At 46.0% G+C, this 19,179-nt stretch overlaps 1 protein-coding gene across 3 annotated transcripts in view; it reads left to right on the top strand.

Moving 5' to 3' along the window:
- The window catches only part of LOC137529039 (complement component C6-like), a 183,304-nt gene that overhangs the window by 127,354 nt on the left and 36,771 nt on the right, over positions 1-19,179 (top strand). For all 3 annotated transcript variants that reach the window (XM_068250936.1, XM_068250929.1, XM_068250944.1), the window contains 2 exons: positions 7,340-7,451; positions 13,744-13,876. In XM_068250936.1, coding sequence (XP_068107037.1) covers positions 7,340-7,451; positions 13,744-13,876 — 245 coding nt within the window. The remainder of the gene's footprint in view (positions 1-7,339; positions 7,452-13,743; positions 13,877-19,179) is intronic.

The following is a 19,179-nucleotide window of genomic DNA, read 5'->3' as shown; positions in this document are numbered from 1 at the left end:
CTGCCCCACTTACAAGGAATTTGGTTGTTTAGTAAATATGGCTGATGTTTACTGTTCTAGTGGCGTACATCTCCAGGTCAGGGAGACCTGTGGCCTTGTCCATAGAACAGCTTCTTGGTATGTTCTAGTTCTGCTGACAGAACTGCAGATTTTCTCTCTAAGAGAAAATCCCCTTAAAGGGCAGGTCTGCTCCTCAAGCCTTTTTGACTAACTCAGTCCAAATAACTGAGGCCTACTTAAATTATAACATGTTTTAGGATACCTAGTAGGAGTGCAATTTGGTCTTAGGACAAAGAGAAGTGGCCTAGGGTAGTGCATATGCTTGTCGGAACAAATGAGTTTTAAGAGAGCGTTTTAAAGTAACAAAGGTTGGCGAGTTCCAGATGTGCTGAGGGAGGGGATTCCAGCGAAGGGGTGAAGCGCGTGCAAAATCTTGTAAGCGTGAATGTGAGGAGGTGATTCTAGAGGAGGACAACAGAAGATCGTGTGCAGATCTGAGATTGCGATTGGGTTTGTATCTGGAAATTAGTGAGGATATGTACCGGGGAGAGAGATTGTGGAGAGCTTTGTAGATTAGGGTTAGGAGTTTGAACTGGATCCTCTGGTTAATTGGCAACCAGTGAAGAGCTTGACAGAGAGGAAGATAGAGTAGAAAGATGAATGAGACGAGCAGCTGAGTTCAGTACCAACTGGAGCGGGGCCAGTTTGTTAGAAGGTAGTCCACAAAGTAGTACATTGCAGTAGTCCAGACGAGAAATTATAAGAGCATGTATTAACATTTTGGTTGTGTCTTGAGTGAGAAAGGGACGTGTAACGATTGGTGTCAGCAACACAGATTTTTCTGATTATTGGTGATCTGCAGTATCACCAATAATACAGATGCTATACCTGATTATGTGGTGATCTGCAGAATCACCAATAATACTAGTATAGCTAGACACAGGACACCCAATGTGATATAGTGTTTTGTGCAACAGTAATTGGAGAGATTATCTCCCGAGAAGCAGGAGATACAAACACTTCTGCAGCCTAGGATTCCCTGAAGGGCAGGGAACCAGGCTGTACTGCAGTCAGTGGATACCTGAGGAGCAGGAATCACTGTCTGGAGTAATATTGATGATGATTGGTCTGCAGCTAGGGATTCCCTGAGGAGCAGGGAATCAGACTGTACTGCAGCCAAGGATTCCCTGAGAGGCAGGGAATCAGACTGTACTGCAGCCAGTGGACCTTGGATAGGTAGAGACCCACTGACTGTGCTGCACGATGGTCTCCAGTGGAGCTGGTGACCATAGGCCTGTTATAGCAGCTAATAACCACCTGAAGAGCAGGCGTCACAGGTATACAGTAAGGCAGATCACCCAGGGGCTAGGTGACAAACAGAAAGGTCAGACAAGCCAGGTCGGCAACACACGGACAGACAAAGTACAGAAGCGGAAGACTGATTCGGTATCCAGGTACAGGCAATGTTGGCAACAGGTAATCAGATGGGCGGAAGTACCGCATCAGAGAACAGGAGAGTAGTCAGGAAAGCCAGAGGTCATAACAGGTAACAGTATATATATCAATCCTAGTCTTAGGTGTGAGGTCCTTGGTCTCAACATCTGGAAACTAGTCTAACAGATGATAGTAACAATATAGCAATCTCCTAGTCTTAGGTGTGAGGTCCTTGGTCTCAACACCTGGGAACTAGTCTAACAGATTAGATAATGATATTAATATGGAGTTCACTGCAAATTTTGGTGATGTGAGAGTGGAATTCCTTGATCTCATGATAGAGGTGGGCGATGATGGTCTCACCACCAGGGGATATAGGAAAGCCACCGCCACCAATAGTCTCCTACATTTTGATAGCTACCACCCCAGGCATGTAAAGAATGCCATCCCGTACGGCCAATTCCTCAGATTGAAAAGAAACAATTCTAATGTGAAGGAGTTTGAGGCCTAGGCATTGGAACTAACCAGCCGCCTTCTAAAAAGAGGATATCAGAGTAGATCAATTGAACAGGCTCTGGATAGGGCCAGATCCATACCCCGTACCCAATTACTTCAAATAAAGGATAAAAAGAGAGTTGAGGAAAAGAGGTTCAATTTTATTTTTGATTATAGCCCTATGTCCAGTCAGATTCAACAGGTGATACGCAGCCATTGGCATGTGTTATCCTTGGACAGGGACGGATCTAGACCAAGTTGCCCCAAGTTGCGCCTGGGGCAAGGTCAGGTTTTGGCACCTAAACTGCCATTCCCCATCCACATTTTGCCACCTTTTTAAGAATTCACAAACTGCGCCTGGGGCAAGAGACCCGCTTGCCCCCCCTAGATCCGTCCCTGTCCTTGGACGAACACTTAAAAGAGGTGGTCGGCAGACAACCTAGAGTGAGTTTTAGAAGAGGGAATACTATTAAAAAGATATTGGTCCAGAGTGAGTTCAAACCAATTTATGATAAATCGAAAAACTGGTTGACGGAGAAAAAATGGGAAGGGAACTTCCCTTGTAGTCATTGTTCGGCATGTAAATTTGTGAGGAGGGGCAAAGTGGTACAGATAGGTGGCATTACATGGCACGTTAGGGAATTCATTAATTGTAGGTCCAGGTATGTGGTGTATTGTGTCTGGTGCCCCTGTGGGAGATTCTACATAGGGGAGACCACTCAGCCACTTAAAGTGAACCTCCGGACTAAAAATTGACTCAGCAGCACTGGAAAGGCTTTGTGTTTCTTTAACAGTTTCACAGCATCAGAACTTTGTTTCTCTTATACAAGTCTCATTTTTAGCTGCACAGAAGAAAACTGCCCAGGCTTTTTTCCCCTGATGCTGTGCAAAGCATGATGGGATTTCTGATTTTGTTGTTCTTGTTCTGCTGTTTTGGTGCAATGTGTTTTTTTTTACATTTTGAATTTGACATTTGAAGCCTAGGGTGTGCAGCTGGGAGGGGTGATCAGGACACAGGATAGTTGGAACTGTGTCTCCTGCTCCTTGTCACCTCCTTTCAACCAAAAAGATGGCTGCCCCCATGACAAAGATGGCAGCCCCCATGAATCACAAACATTTGCCTGTTCTTTTAAAACAGGGTGGGTAAAAGATTATATTACCTATCTATTCTAATTAACATAACTAATGTAACTTAATGACAGTATGTTTGTTTAGTTCCCCTTTAAGGACAGATTCCTGCAGCATAAAAGGTCAATTAAGAGTGGGGTGGGATCACGCCGCATGATTGACCATGTTAATTCTTGCCATGGGGGTAATGCTGATTGCCTAGAAGTAGCTGGCCTTTTAAAAATCACAGATTTATCTAGGGGGGGGGGGCTCTAAGGAAGAATTGTAATTGCGTAGAGAAGCTTCCCTGATATCAATGACTAATGCGCTGGGTAATTTAGGATTTAATGATAGAAACAAAATTTCAGCCTTTTTAAAGTAACTGTATGGGTTTTATCTATTTCAAATTGTATGTGTATGTGTCTTGAGATATTCCCCTTCCCCTTTAATGGTATATATTCTTGTGCATTCTTGAAGAGGGAGCCCGCCCCCCCAGCTGGGTATATAGGTGGGGTGGAAATAGGAAGGGGTAAGCCTTGGTGTCCTGAGGAGGCGTGACTACACGCGATACAGCTGTTGACACAGACATTCTGTAACCTGTTGTTCTTATCTACCGTGCTTGAATAAACTACCTCTGCATTGGAGTGCCGGAGTCCGTTATCCTTTATTTCAGATTGCTAGTCTAACAGATGATAGTAACAATATAGCAATCTCCTAGTCTTAGGTGTGATGTCCTTGGTCTCAACACCTGGGAACTAGTCTAACACATAAACAGTAGCAAGCAATAGTACATTAAAGCTATCAATGGAATCTGACTCACACGTAGATGTTCGCAACAGCAGACAACTTGCAAGTGACAAGCAAGTCCTATATATACTAAAAGCGCTCCACAGCGCCACCCCAGTCAATCAGCCAATCCAGAGCATAGCTGGAGTCAGCTGATCAGCTGACTCCTCTTCTAGCAGCATAAAGGTCCTGTCGCCTGGCGCCCGCGCGCGTAGTTCTCCATCTGTGTGCACTAGAAGGACCAGGCAAGGCAGCATCACACTGCTGCGCGGCATCAGCCGCCGGCTGGGACGCGGAGATAGCCGCCATGCCGCTCTCCCATGCGGCGGCATCTCCGCTATTCATTACAGGACGGATGCGAGATATATTTTTGAGTTGGAGATGGCAGGAGCTGGTTATGGAGTTAAGATGAGGAATAAAAGAGAGAGAAGAGTCGAATATTACCCCCAAGCACCGTGCTTTGGGAACTGAAGTTATGGGAGTGTTATTAACATTTGTAGTTACCTCAGGCAGAGAGGTGGCCAGAGACGGTGGAAAAATTATTCGTTCCGTTTTACTCATATTAAGTTTTAGGAAGCGAGAGGACATGAAGGAGGATATAGCAGACAAGCAGTCAGGAACACGTGTGAGCAGGGAGTTAAGGTCTGGGTCCGAGAGGTACAGTTGCGTATCGTCTGCATACAGGTGGTATTGAAACCCGAATGAGTTGATTAAGTCACCAAGACCGTGCATGTAGATGGAAAAGAGGAGGGGACCAAGGATAGAGCCTTGAGGAACCCCGACAGACAAAGCATGAGGAGAAGAGATCTGATCTGAGTAGGAGACTGTGAAGGACCTTCCAGAGAGGTAGGAAGATAACCATGTGAGAGCAAGGCCCTTTATTCCTACATTTGAAAGTATTTGTAAGAGTAAGGTGTGGTCAACCGTATCAAATGCTGATGACAGGTCAAGAAGGATAAGTATGGAAAATTGACCTTTGGATTTGGCTGTAAGAAGGTCATTGGCCTCTTTGGTAAGGGCCGTTTCTGTGGAGTGGTTGGAGCGAAAGCCAGACTGGAACTGATCAAGTAGGGAGTTAGCTGATAAATAATGGCTTAATTCTGCATGTATGTGACGTTCAATTAGTTTGGATGCAAATGGGAGAAGTGAGACTGGGCGGTAGTTGGCGAGTGTGGTAGGAATGCGAGCAATTACTTGCATAGAGTCTAGAGCGCCCGCCCCAGCCACATAGAGATGGAAACCACGCCCCCCGCTCCCATGTGTTCCAAGAGCCGACAGACAGCCTGGAACGCATGCCCAGACGAGTAGGGTGGAAAGCGACAGCGGCAGCGAGTGAAAGAGACTCCAGCCCTGGAAACTCATTTAGAGTTTAAACAGAAAAGACGGCAGGTAGGCAAAAGCAGTTACATTTAGCCACGCATGAAACAGCCAAACCAGTAAATTGCATGAACCCCCAAGACCAGCAGAACGGGGTGCTCCACCTAAGCCCAATTTATAGGCTATAAACCGCACCACAGACAAGTGAGTTAAAAACAAGGAACATCAAGAGCCCCAATAGTGTAATATGTACTGGTAAATGGTTACTAGATAGAGTAAATATTAATACTCACAAACCAGGGTTACCATTCGGCAACCACTGTAAAGGCAGGTGGGGAGATTTTCCTGACCCCACTCAGGAATTCGAAGTCGCTTTCTGTAGATGAGAAAAAGGGGGTTCAACCCTCCACACAGGGTGGACTCAATATTATGCAGGAGAACAGAGGTGCCAAAAGGATAAAAGGAAGCTAAATGAGCTTAAAAAACAAATTCTTGGTAAATAGAGGAGGTAGTGGTGGACTTACCTCCTCCAAGTAGACACACAACGACTGTAGTAAAGACAGTCAATAAATTTTATTTATGAACTCCAAATATGCAATGCGTTTTGCAGGTTTGATCCCGCTTCATCAGGCAATAACAACGGAGCAATAGCATATGTGGTCAGTAGAAGAGCCAGGCACCTCTGTGAGGCACAGTCAAGTGAGTGTACGCTTTGGCTGCACTGCCTGGGGGGAGGGGAAGACCCGGCAGAGTGCGCACCGATTTTCAACAGACTTCATGCTGAAATTTATTGAAATCTGTGTACAGTGTGTGGACGGATTCGGTAATGACCTGAGAAGGATCTATCTGCTGGCCTCAGATTAGCAGTATCCTTTAATGCACAAATAAGCTAAAAATATTAACAGCATATCATAGGGGCGTACTGGTCAGCACTCTCACCTTGCAGCATTTGGTCCTCGGTTTGAATCCCAGCCAGAGCACTATCTGCACACACAGAGTTTGTATGTTCTCCCCATGTCCGTGCAGGTTTCCTCCGGGCACTCTGGTTTCCTCCCACATCCCAAAAACATACAGATAAGTGAATTGACTTCCCCCTCAATTGGCCCTAGACTACGATACATACACTACACAATACATACAGACATAGGACTACGGTAGGGATTAGATTGTGAGCCTCTCTGAGGGAAAGCTAGTGACAAGACAATATACTCTGTAAACTTCCCTGTAAGATGTCAGCACTTTGTAACTCTCTTAAATAGTAATATACAGAGGCGGGACAAGGTCCTCCAGCACCCAAGGCTGAGACAGCAAAATGCGCCCCTCCATCCCTCCGACCCCAGCCGTCACACACTGATTGCTATTAGACTAAGAGGCGCCACAGGGCCCACAACCTCCCCAACACCTTAATATCTAGTTATCTGGCTTGCAGTCACTGCCATGTATCCCCTTTTCTTATTTCTTTCTGCTTCAAACACAATTAGGAATGACAGCTGAATGAATTCTGCGCCCCCTCCTACACTGCTCCCTGAGGCTGGAGCCTCTCCAGCCTATGCCTCGGCCCGGCCCTGGTAATATATACCTGAGGCTGGGTTCACATAAAACATAGCGTGAAAAAGTTGCGTTTTAGGATGGTGCGTTTGCGATTTTCTGTTGTGTTTTTCCTGCATTTATTGGTAAGTTTTGAGAGTTTTTCATGCGTTTTGCATGTGCTTTAATGCGTTTGCGGTTCACTAATGTAAAACGCATATATGTTTTGTATGCGTTTTTTTACATAGATTTATGCAAATCACTAGGAGGACAACAAGAAGTGAAAACACATCAGAGATCTTTATTTTTTAATCAAAAACTCATTAAAAAAGCATGCAAAACACTATTCATATGTGAATAGACTTTCATTATGTGCGTTTTGGCAGCCATCCTGCATAATATGCAACACTACCAGCGTCTGTAGAATGCTTACTGTAAAAACGCAGTGCAACGCAGCTTCTTCTGCATCCCATAGACTAACATTGCTGCATAAAACGCAGCGTTTTACGCTACTTTAGCATCTCTGCTATGTATGCACCCAGCCAATAACATTTCATTGTTCAACACAGTTGCTACCGTTCTTCCTATTTTTATGCACATGCAGAACTCATTTGTGTTTTCAGATCTGTCACTGACATGTATAAATATGTGTATTTTTTTATTATTAATCCAGAGGCGCCGTGTGTATAAATGATGATGATGACAGTACGGAAGGCGATAAAAATATTACCAATCCGGATACCGGATGCCCCAAACCAGAACCCCCAGAACATGGACTACTGGTGGTAAGAACTTTACACAAGTCTTGCAAACTATAAATAAAAAGTTCTGCCAGGTTGACTCCCACAGCAGGGAAGCACTCCTACAAAAAAAAATAAAATAAAATGCAGAGTGTTCCCAGTTTACGCTCTCCAGGGTTGTCTGCAATTCAAATTTTGCATAATTTAAATTCTAAATCCCCATTCAAAATAATGTAAGCTGTCATACCCTGTGCAGGGCCAGCCCTACCGTGAAGCCGACTGAATCACCTGATTCAGGTTGTCAGGGTGGCAGACTGTAGGGGCAGCATCAGCTCTACACTGAGACAATCTTTATCAGTCTCTCACTCTGCTCTGCTGCTTCTGCCTGACTCACAGGGTACAGTTTGCCTGCTGTGAATCCATGTGTGCTGGCCCTGCCCCCAAATTGATATTCATTCTGCTAGCTCCGCCTCCGCTCCATTTGCTGCTTTGCACTCTGGTTCCCTGCTGTGAAGGTGAGCTGCTGTTTATGCTGTGCATGTATGCCTGAGGAAAGCATGCTGTGTGAGTGAGTATGTGTATGTGTATGTACAGTGTGTGTAGTGTAGTGGGTGTGGCAAAGGTAGTCTTTTTCCTATGAATGGCAGGGAGGGGGATCTTAAAATTTCATCTATGTCTACCAGTGATGAGCGAAAGTGCATTCATTTTCGTGAAAATAATGTTCAATTCAATTGTGAAGCAAAAATGCCATCGAAAAATTCATCTACTGGTTGTTCACGGTTTTAGCAAATTTTCACGGTAAAAATATCGATTTTTCGCATTTTCAAAAAAAATGAGAAAACGCGTAAATATAAGCTACTTTTTGCTAAAATTTCTAGAAATTGAAATCAACACTTTCAATGCGAAAAGGACTTTGGCCGAAATGTGCAAGCAACACTGGTGTCTACCAGCAGAGTTCACAGGGCAGAGCAGATGGTTCTGACAATCTATGCAATTTGCTATCAGCACAGATCAGGCCTGTTGGACAAATCTTTATAGAGTACTAAATCAGAATAAGAATCAATTTATTTGGCCAAATAAGTTTGCTCTTACAAGGAATTTGACTTGGCAGTTGCTTAACAAAAACAATATAAGGCCAGACAGTACAGATATTAAAAGTCAAGGACAGTATTTAAGTTATAGTGGCAGCAGACAGGGTGAGAAGTGTTCATTTTCAGTTCTATGCTGTAATGCTTTCCAGTCCTAGCAGCTCTAGCATGGTTCTGCATTAAGCATGGATGCCTCCTGAGGGAAGAAGCTGATCCTGCGCATGGAAGTTTTAGTTGCGACTGACTGGTATCTTAAAGGGAAGGTTCAGGGAGGGTGGGGAAAAAATAAAAATCAATTTCCACTTACCTGGGGCTTCCTCCAGCCTGTGGCAGGCAGGAGGTGCCCTCGCCGCCGCTCCGCAGGCTCCCGGTGGTCTCCGGTGGCCGACCCGACCTGGCCAGGCCGGCTGCCAGGTCGGGCTCTTCTGCGCTCCAAGTCCTTGTACTTCTGCGTCCCACGCCGGCGCTCTGACATCATCGGATGTCCGCCGGGCTGTACTGCGCATGCGCAGTAGTTCTGCGCATGTGCAGTACAGCCCGGCGGACGTCCGATGACGTCAGAGCGCCGGCGTGGGACGCAGAAGTACAAGGACTTGGAGCGCAGAAGAGCCCAACCTGGCAGCCGGCCTGGCCAGGTCGGGTCGGCCACCGGAGACCACCGGGAGCCTGCGGAGCGGCGGCGAGGGCACCTCCTGCCTGCCACGGGCTGGAGGAAGCCCCAGGTAAGTGGAAATTGATTTTTATTTTTTCCCCACCCTCCCTGAACCTTCCCTTTAATCTTGAAGGCATAAGCTGGAAGGGGGAGTGAGCAGGGTGAGAGGGGTCAGAGACAATCTAGGTCGCTCTTTTTCTGCTTTCTGTACCTGCTAACGTAAAGATCATAGAGTTTAGGTAATCTACAACTGATTATTCTTATTGGGTGATACGCTGCAGTTTTACTATAACCACCCAAAATTGGCGACAATGATTGTCGCTAATCTCGAGGGGAAAGGAGGAGAGGGATTCCCTGCTCAAAAGACCCACTGGGGGCATTCTTGCAGGCTTTCCCCAGCTGCTATTGGGCAGCTATCTTTCCTTGGCTGCTCCCCCTGCCGCTCCCCCGCCTCCCTGGATGCTGAGAGAGCAGTTCGCTCTCATTCCAGCATCGTGACCCCAGAGGTCACAAAAGTGAAAGTAAGGAGATGCGGACAACAGGAGCTGCGGAGATGGCGGTTACCTGATCCACTCAGCCCCACGGATCAGGTAGCATTGCTTTTTTAAAATTTGATGTGCCCACCTCGGGTTCTCTTTAAGTTCCAAGGTGTTGCTGCTGCACCAGGACAAAAGCTGTCCGACGACATGCCTGTATTAGAGATGTGGCGAACATCTCCAAATCCCTGGGGCTTTCACTACTCCCGGGTCGCACTGACCCGGAGTAGTACGCCTGCGCTGCCCGGCGGAGCGCGTCCTAGATCGCGCTCCTGTTTCTGGGCACTTTCTGCGTGTGTGCGTGACGTCATGAACGACGTCATGCTCATGCACAGAGAGTGCCCGGCAACAGGAGCGCGATCGAGGACGCGCTCCGCCGGGCAGCGCAGGCGTACTACTCCGGGTCAGTGCGACCCGGAAGTAGTAAAAGTCCCAGAGATGTTCGCCAGGCGAACAGTTCGCCGCATCTCTAGCCTGTATGCAGACTCATAATCCGAACATTTGTATAATCCGAACATTTGTATAGCGCTTTTCTCCTGTCGGACTCAAAGCGCTCAAGAGCTGCAGCCACTGGGACGCGCTCAAGAGGCCACCCTGCAGTGTTAAGGAGTCTTGCCTTGAACTCCCTACTGAATAGGTACTTGACCTAGCCAGGATTCAAACCCTGGTCTCCCATGTCAAAGGCAGAGCCCTTAACCAGTACACTATCCAGCCACTAGTACACTATCCAGCCACTAGTACACTATCCAGCCACTAGTACACTATCCAGCCACTAGTACACTATCCAGCCACTGATCCCCATTTTGTATGAGATCAACTACTGTTGTGTCATCTGCAAACTTCAGAACCTTTACAGATGGATCTGACATAAATGTCAGAATCACTACAGGCTACCAAACCAATGTATCTAGACTATAAAATCATCTGTGTAGAGTAGCAGGAGAGCTTTATGCACTAAACTTCTTTTACCTTTTAGGCCTCTTTTACACTTGGTGCGGTGCAATCCTTAAAGGGGCACGAGGGCGAAAAATTGTAAAATATGTGCAAACATACACAAATAAGAAGTATGTTTTTTCCAGAGTAAAATGAGCCATAAATTACTTTTCTCCTGTGTTGCTGTCACTTACAGTAGGTAGTAGAAATCTGACAGAAGCGACAGGTTTTGGACTAGTCCATCTCTTTATGGGGAATTAAATAAAAGCACTTAGTGAATGGCAGTTGCTCTATCCAATTGCCAAAAAACTGTGTAGGGAGCAGGGAAGCTGGCCAGCATCATTGTTTAAATCCTTTTTAGGGAATATCTTTATAAAGAATAAAAGCCTTGCTGAATATCCCCTATGAAAAGATGGACTAGTCCAAAACCTGTCACTTCTGTCAGATTTCTACTACCTACTGTAAGCGACAGCAACATAGGAGAAAGGTAATTTATGGCTCATTTTACTCTGGAAAAAAAGTACTTCTTATTTGTCTATGTTTGCACATATTTTAAATTTTAAAATTTTCACGATAGTGCCCCTTTAATGATTGCACTGGACCACTCTTGACAAGTCATACTGGGCATCATTGCTGTGGGGTAACCAAATCAGTGAGACATACTTTCCAAGTGTGCCTCACTTCTGGGGTTACAATGCAAATACAACTCTTGCGGTGCCACAGTGGGACTCTGGGCTATCACTACTCTTGCAATGGGATACGGCAGTTTTGTGCAATGCTACGCGACGATCCGCCCCCAAGTGTAAAAGAGGCCTAAAGTGGAGCTGAACAACATGCATTGTTTACTGGTGCCATACATTATAAAATGTATTACTAGAGAACATTCTCATTTCTTTAGGATCCACTTCCACTCCACTGTAAAACTGGCCATACACACTAGATTGCCACCCAATGTTCCAAATCCATTGATTCCTTTCAGAAAAAAAAATCCAGCAGGGAACCTATTTATTTAACTATTTAATGGGAACCTGAGGAGAGAGGGATATGGAGGCGGCCATATGTATTTCCTTGTAAACAATGCCAGTTTCCTGGCAGCCCTGTTGACCTTCTGACATAAGTAGTGTCTGAGTCAAAACCTTGGAACAAGCATATGGCTAATCCAGTAAAATCTGATTCAGAGAATCTGATCTACTACATGCTTGTTCAGTGTCTATGGCTAAAAGTATTAGAGACAAAGGATCAGGTCTACTAGGCAATTGGCATGGTTTAACCAATTAAGCCTTTTGGCCGTAGCTGCTACGGATCTCCCCCTCTCCCCCGCCCCTCTCAGAGAAGGAAGACTAAGAGGGGCGGGGGAGAGGCGGTGATCAGCCGCTGACAGACACGTGTGAGGCACAGCTGCGGCTCATAGCCCTGCCTCACACGGAAGCGCTGCCCGGATTGCCTTCAGGGAGTTTGGGAGGATTTAGTTAGATTAGAGCGGCGGGAATGCGGCGGTTTAGTTAGGGCTACTAGGTTAAACATTTAAAAAGAAGCTTTTTTTCAGACTTCAGAGTCTCTTTTGGGCAAAGAACTACCATGCCCAGATCTTTAGCATCTGTGACGCCCAAGTGCATTATTCCCTTCTTGACCCCGCCCACCATAAGCTGCTCCATTGTCTGCCCCGCCCTCCCTTCTCCATCATACAAACTGTGGAAGGAGCCAGGAGAGCACGCTGATCTATTGTGGAACTCTAAAAACTGAAGGGTCAGAGTTAGGCCCGGTCCACACTGGTGTTCGCGGATCGGAAGGGATCCTAACAGATGCGACTGGATCCAATGTTAACCTATGGATCCGTTCACATTCATCCGTTCAAATGGATCCGTTCTGCACGATCTGCTGAACGGACCGCAACTTTCCTTCTGCACCAATTTTTCTGGACCGCTGAGCCCAGGGTAACGGAAACGCATCCTAAAGCCCTGCATTGGGGGCAATGAGAAAATTTAATGTGTCTTCACACTAGTGAAGAGGCGGACCGTTCTAAACAGAAAATACACTTTGGGGGTGGAGTCTGGGGAGGGGGGTGTGGGGAAATGGAACGGAAGCAGCCTAAGAGAAACGGAGTGGCGATGGAGTGAAAACGGATCCGATCGACCGGTGATCAGATCAGTTTTCACAGATCCGTTTGATACTTAATTGCTGGTGGGGGCTTTTGCTACAGCATCACATCTGATATTAGCTGCACCAAAGCTTCAAAAGTGCACGTGTAGCAAAAATACAGAAAACATATTATTATTTCTTTTATCGGAAGCTAAAAGGCAGTATGTGTGTGTTAGGAACTGTGTACTGCTTGCTCCTGCCTGCTGGTGGCAGTATTGGCATGGAATGCCCGAAACTTTCATTGTGCCCCCAGCAGAGGGCTCTATGGACTTTTGAACAGACCTGCAGTTCTACAATCCACCAGTAGGTGGCAGTTCACTCACAAAGACTTGCAGTTCCTGATCTGGCCTGCAGGTGGTTCAGGAGTTTATTTCAATTACTCACCTCCAGCTGCATCCTGTGTTCACTTTCACATGGACTATTTAGGACCTGCCTCTTCTCCCTACTGATTGCCAGAACTTTGAGCTTCCAGGCCTGAGCTTCTGGACATCCTGGTTCCTGTTCCTGTTCCTTGCCCTGATTTCTGTATATGTCTTCCTGTTGCCTAACCCTGTTTCTTCTGTCTGAGACCTTGATTTTGCCTTAACCCTGGTACTGTACTTGATCTGATTACCTGTTTGTTACCTTGCTCTCCTGTTTGACGCTGCCTGATCCCTTGTTACCACGTATAATTGTATATATTTGTATGTTGTTACTTTCTGTATATATTATCGTATATTTACTTAGATTGATAGTCAGGTGTTGTATATATTTGTCACTGCTTTCCGTGGGTTGTTTATATATATTGTGCGCTGTGCATGGGTTTCCATCATATTTGCATGCACGGTTGTATGTATGCTTGCATTATTGCCTTGCAGTTAAACTTTATTTTTGCACCTTATTCCCTGTTCCCAGTGTCTGTTACTGCAAACTGTGGTCAAACCCTGTATCTCCATTCAGGTCTGTGACAATGTGTCTCTACAAAGTAATGATCCTCCTTCTTCATGCAGAATGAAAAGAGGTGGTATGAAGTGGCCGAGGAAGTTGAAATAATTTGCTTCTCTGGCTATGAACTTTCTGGGTATCAGTTCCTGAGATGTCGCCCAGATGGAACTTGGAAGAGGGAGGAAGTCAAGTGTATCCGTAAGTGTCCTCATCCTCATCTGAATTTACTGCATTCATTTATATGGAAATTCAGCCCAGGGTAGAAGAAGGCTGTTTATATGCTTTTATGGCTATTTTCATCATCATTACACAACAAAGACTGACAGTTGACAGCTAAGCAGAAAGATCTGGCCGATAGAATAGAGTAAGAGGATGATTATAGGATCAGTGATAGATGCAAAACAAGATATACTGGAGACACATCGATTTGTTTCAATGGAATGCCAGTTTTATAAGACAAAAATTATCACCTCCAGGTCACTTATGTACTATACAAGCACATACATCTCATACATTTTGTTGCAAATATTTGCGCAAATATATGCGCTTTGAGTCCTATGGGAGAAAAGCGCTTTACAAATGTTATTGTATTGTATTGTATTAAATATTTTATGCATGTCTTCTTCCACTATTAAAATCAACTGCGTGGTCAAAAGTATGTTAACAACCCTTCTAATAAATGGGTTTGAATGTTTAGTCATCATCATCTGCCAGCCTCAGTACCAGGACAGCAATACCTGCATACATGGTGCCAACTGTAAAGTTTGGTGGTGGAGGAATAATGGAGCTTCAGCTTCCTTTTATGGTGGACAGCAATACCTGCATACATGGTGCCAACTGTAAAGTTTGGTGGTGGAGGAATAATGGAGCTTCAGCTTCCTTTTATGGTGGACAGCAATACCTGCATACATGGTGCCAACTGTAAAGTTTGGTGGTGGAGGAATAATGGAGCTTCAGCTTCCTTTTATGGTGAGACTTAAATTTGGTACTAACGCTAGAGTGTTCTTGGATGGTGCTGGTGGTGGCAGCCATCTCGGTTGAGAATCTAGCATTAGTAAAGGTGCCCCCAGAGGTCGCCTTAATGATTTTGCACGCTAGCTCTTTAGATGAAAATTGGTGTCCGAGTCCATTGTTCCTTTTTTTACTTCGCCAGTGGACACCACTCCATCGTTCCTCCTCCCCTCTCCATAGAAATCAATTGAAAGCAGGAGAAGCACCCATGTACTTGTGTGCTCAAGTCATTAGTCTCCACACCATTGGGACTGTACGCCTAACATTTGCAAGGCAAGACAGATGAAAAAATAGAAAAGATTTTTATTGATGTCTATATAAGTGCTACAGAGGTGGTTAGAGCAGTATTTCAGCTTGACAAAGAGCATAGCACTCAAGACAGTGAGCTGTCGCTATGTCACCGTTCCTGCTCTTTCCTGATGTGATGTGACCAAATAAAGATTTTCTATTTTTTTCATTGGTGAAAACTCCTCTCCATAGAGACGGAACGCATCACTCAGCTGTTGCCTAGCAAAGCGGCTGTACAGAAGAAGGACCCCTGGCCTCCATCTGCAGCAGCAAGTTTGATCCTGGTGGGCAACATAAATTTGACCCAAATTGTGCCCGTGTACACACCTTCAGGCAATTCATTTTAATACTACAGCAGACAGTGGGCCAAATTTATCGATAGTGTCTGAGAGAAACATCTTAGAAGGTTTCTAGAAATCATGCAGAACTGTCTCAGACATTAGAAGGTACACTGTCCTTAAACAGTTCTAAAAAAGGAGGAGATAGATAGGATTCTCAGAATTGGTGCAGTCTGAGAGAATCCTCTGAGTGAGGTAAGATGTACAGTGGCAGCTTTAACACAGAGGTGACTCACAATAGTAGCTTAATAGGAAAATAGCAGCAGCCAGAGGATGGGTCAGGGCTGGTGCTGCCATAGAGGCAAAGTGGGCAAATGCCCAGGGGCTCCGACCTTTGCAGGGGCCCCCATGCCGCTGACCCAGCTAAATGCTGTTTTCCTCACAGTCGCCCTGCTCCCTGGGGCCCTGCAAGTGTAACAGCAGAAGTAATTACTTATCTGTCCTGGTGGGGCGGCGGCTGCACAGTCCGTGTTATGACGTGTTATGCGTAAACACGTGTCGGGTTATGCGTAAACACGTGTCGGGTTATGCGTAAACACGTGTCGGGTCATAGAGAAGGAGGCAGACAGTGTGCCTCGGAGTGCATGGACTGTGCAGCCATCGCCCACAGGGACAGATAACTAATTACTGATGCTCTTACACTTGCAGGGTCCTGGGTAGGAGTGGGGTAATGGCCGAGGGGGGGAGGAGCAGGGGGCCTCCACACTTCAGTGATCCCCAGAGCTCCGGTGCCCCTTAAAACTGGCCCTGGTAAGGGTTTAACGAGGTAAATCAGTCCAGATACTCCTTCTTTTATAAAAAAAAATAAAAAATCTCACAGTACGGCTGCTGTCTGGGCTTTATAAGGAAGAGATGTGACTGACGGCTGCAAAAAAGAACTTTAAAGAGAACCTGAGGTGGGTTTGAAGAATCCTATTAGGACACAGAGGCTGGTTCTACATACAATGCACAGCCTCTGTGTCTGTACAGTGTTCCCTCAGGCCCCCTCCCTGCGCTCTGCTGTCCCCCATAAGAAAAACCTGCCATGCAAGCGACATGCAGCTTGTCGCTAGTTGGCTGTTTACCTGAATGCTGTCTGTCAACGCCGCTCTCCCACCCACCTCCCGCTCTCCCGCTTACAGAGGCGGGGAGCAGTGGCGTAGCTAATGAGCTGCGGGCCCCGATGCAAGTTTTACAATGGGGGCCGCCATGCACTCTATACATAACAATTGATATGGCACACCAAAACCTGCCAAGGACAACCACAGTGTCAGAGGAGCAAGAAGGGGAAGGGGAACAGCTTGTTAGTGATCACTACTATTCAAAGTAACTATAGAAGTGATTATTACCAGCACAGGACCAATAGAGTGCTAATACAGTAGTTGAGGGAGGGCCCTTCGGGGCCCCTCTGGCTCAAGGGCCCCGATGCGGTCGCTACCTCTGCACCCCTTATTGCTACGCCCCTGGCGGGGAGGGAAGTGATGCAGGCGGGGAGCCGCGATATAGAGGAGACGGGGGAGCGGCGGTGACAGGCAGCATTCAGGTAAACAGCCAGCTAGCGACAACCTGCATGTCGCTAGCATGGCATTTTTTTTTTTTATGGGGAACAGCAGAGCGCAGGGAGGGGACCTGGGGGGACACTGTACAGACATAGAGGCTGTGCATTGTATGCAGAACCAGCCTCTGTCCTAATAGGATTCTTCAAACCCACCTCAGGTTCTCTTTAATTCAGTCTTGTGGGGAATAAAACACCACACACAGCACAAGCTGACAGTTCATCCCCTCAGCGTGAAAGCCTTGCATAAGTTTTAGAAGTGCTATCATCCACTTCTTATTTCTACCACTGATAAGCACTTAGCACTAGTTTTGCACTGTTCTACCTACGATATTTCTAGAAATTCCAGAAAAACAAGTGCAAAAGTCTTATTTTGTAAGAAGAGAATTTACTCTCAGAACTGCATATTACAATTGTGTTGAAATAGATAGGAGAACTGTGTACTTTTCTGTACTGTAGCACTCTTCAGTTTCAGCATAACAATACAGTACAGTGAAACCTTGGTTTGCGAGCATAATTTGTTCTGGAAACATGCTTGTAATCCAAAGCACTCTTATATCAAAGCAAATTTCCCCATAAGGGATAGTGGAAGCTCAGGTGATTCATTCCACAATCCAAAAACATTTACAGAAAAATATTACATTTAAGAATTGTGGCTGGTGGAGATGAGAGGATGAGGGTTGTTTTGTGCGTTTTTAACAAAGAACTAAGTGATACCCAGATAGCTCATGGTGACCCAAAAACCGCTAGAAAAGTATAAAGGGCTAAAAGAGACTGAAAAGCACTCTATTCAAAAGCAATGCTAAATATAATTCTGTCAATTACCAAACGAATTTGGCGGCCTCAATATAATTTACGCACCACCCTATTGGGGAGACACTCAGGTACCTTGAACAATATTCATACACAAACTCCAAACCAAAGTGTCTTCATGTGCTTCAATAATTTTAATTTACAGCCTGCAAAACTTTGTACAAAAAATATAATATCCTCATCGCTATGCAGGCTTGATAGGTCATCTAAAATCAGAGGAAAGCCAAGGACTGGCCGGTTGTAGCAAAAGATAAAACAAGTTACATCTTAAAGCAACAGTGCACGGTTGCTGGAGTGTGAATGAGGAGGCCTTGTGGTGTGCGCCTGGTGGAGGGCCCACAATTGTCCAGACATGATTGGATATACCGGTTGATTTGCATAGGCTTCATGCTGGGCGATCAATACGGTGATTTACCATGATGGGGACAGTGGGAAATTAGAAGAGCTCACATGTTGCAGCTTTGGTTTTAGAAATTTTAGATGTAGTGTGAAACATGTTTTTGTACAAAGTTTTGCATGCTGTAAATCAAAATTATTGAAGCACATGAAGACAATTTGGTTTGGAGTTTGTGTATGAATAAATATAATTCTGCCTTGCTTTTGCCTCCTTTTGAGGATTTTGCAGAAATGTGACATTGTTCTGTTCATGTCCAGTAAGACAAGACACAGAACATTTATATTGCGCTTTTCTCCTGGCAAACTCAAAGCACCAGAGCTGCAGCCAGGGCTGAATTTACCATAAGGCACTATAGGCACGTGCCTACAGGCACCTGATGATGTAAAAGCGTCTCACTCCCCTCCTCTAGTGCCTTCCTCCCTCCTTCCCTGTACAGAGTCCTGATGAAGGTGCAATTGTGAGCAGGGGCGTAGCTAGAAACCCCACAAAATGCAACCAGATTGTCGGCAGATTTCCCCACAAAATGCAACCAGATTGTTGGTAGATTTCCCTACAAATCGCAACCAGATTGTCGGCAGATTTCCCCTCAAAATGCAACCAGATTGTCGGCATATTTCCCCACAAGATGCAACCAGATTGTCAGGAGATTTCCCCACAAAATGCATTCAGGTTAGCCATATGGGTGCCACTGCGCCCCCCCCCCATATAGGTTAGCCATATTGGTGCCACTGCGCCCCCCCCCCCATATAGGTTAGCCCAGCGGTTCTCAAAGTGGGTGCCGCGGCGCCCTAGTGCGCCGCGGCGCCCTAGTGCGCCGCGGAGACTTCCCAGGGGTGCCGCGCTGTGCCCTGCTGTGTTTGTGTTTAGACCGCGCATTTTTTTTTTTTTGAAACACGGCCGCCGATTGCTGTGCTCTGTCCCCGGCTCACAGCGATGTGGGGCTCTGATTGGTCCGCTGCTCTCTCCTGTGGGCAGATACAGTAGAGTGTACTGCATCCACCCACAGGAGAGAGCAGCAGCCAATCAGAGCCCCACATTGCTGTGAGCCGGGGACTGTATCCGCCCACAGGAGAGAGCAGCAGCCAATCAGAGCCCCACATCGCTGTGAGCCGGGGACTGT

Source organism: Hyperolius riggenbachi, chromosome 1, assembly GCF_040937935.1.
Source record: "Hyperolius riggenbachi isolate aHypRig1 chromosome 1, aHypRig1.pri, whole genome shotgun sequence".
Lineage (NCBI taxonomy): Eukaryota > Metazoa > Chordata > Amphibia > Anura > Hyperoliidae > Hyperolius > Hyperolius riggenbachi.
Note: the sequence above shows the minus strand (reverse complement) of the source record. Positions and strands in the feature narration are given on the sequence as shown.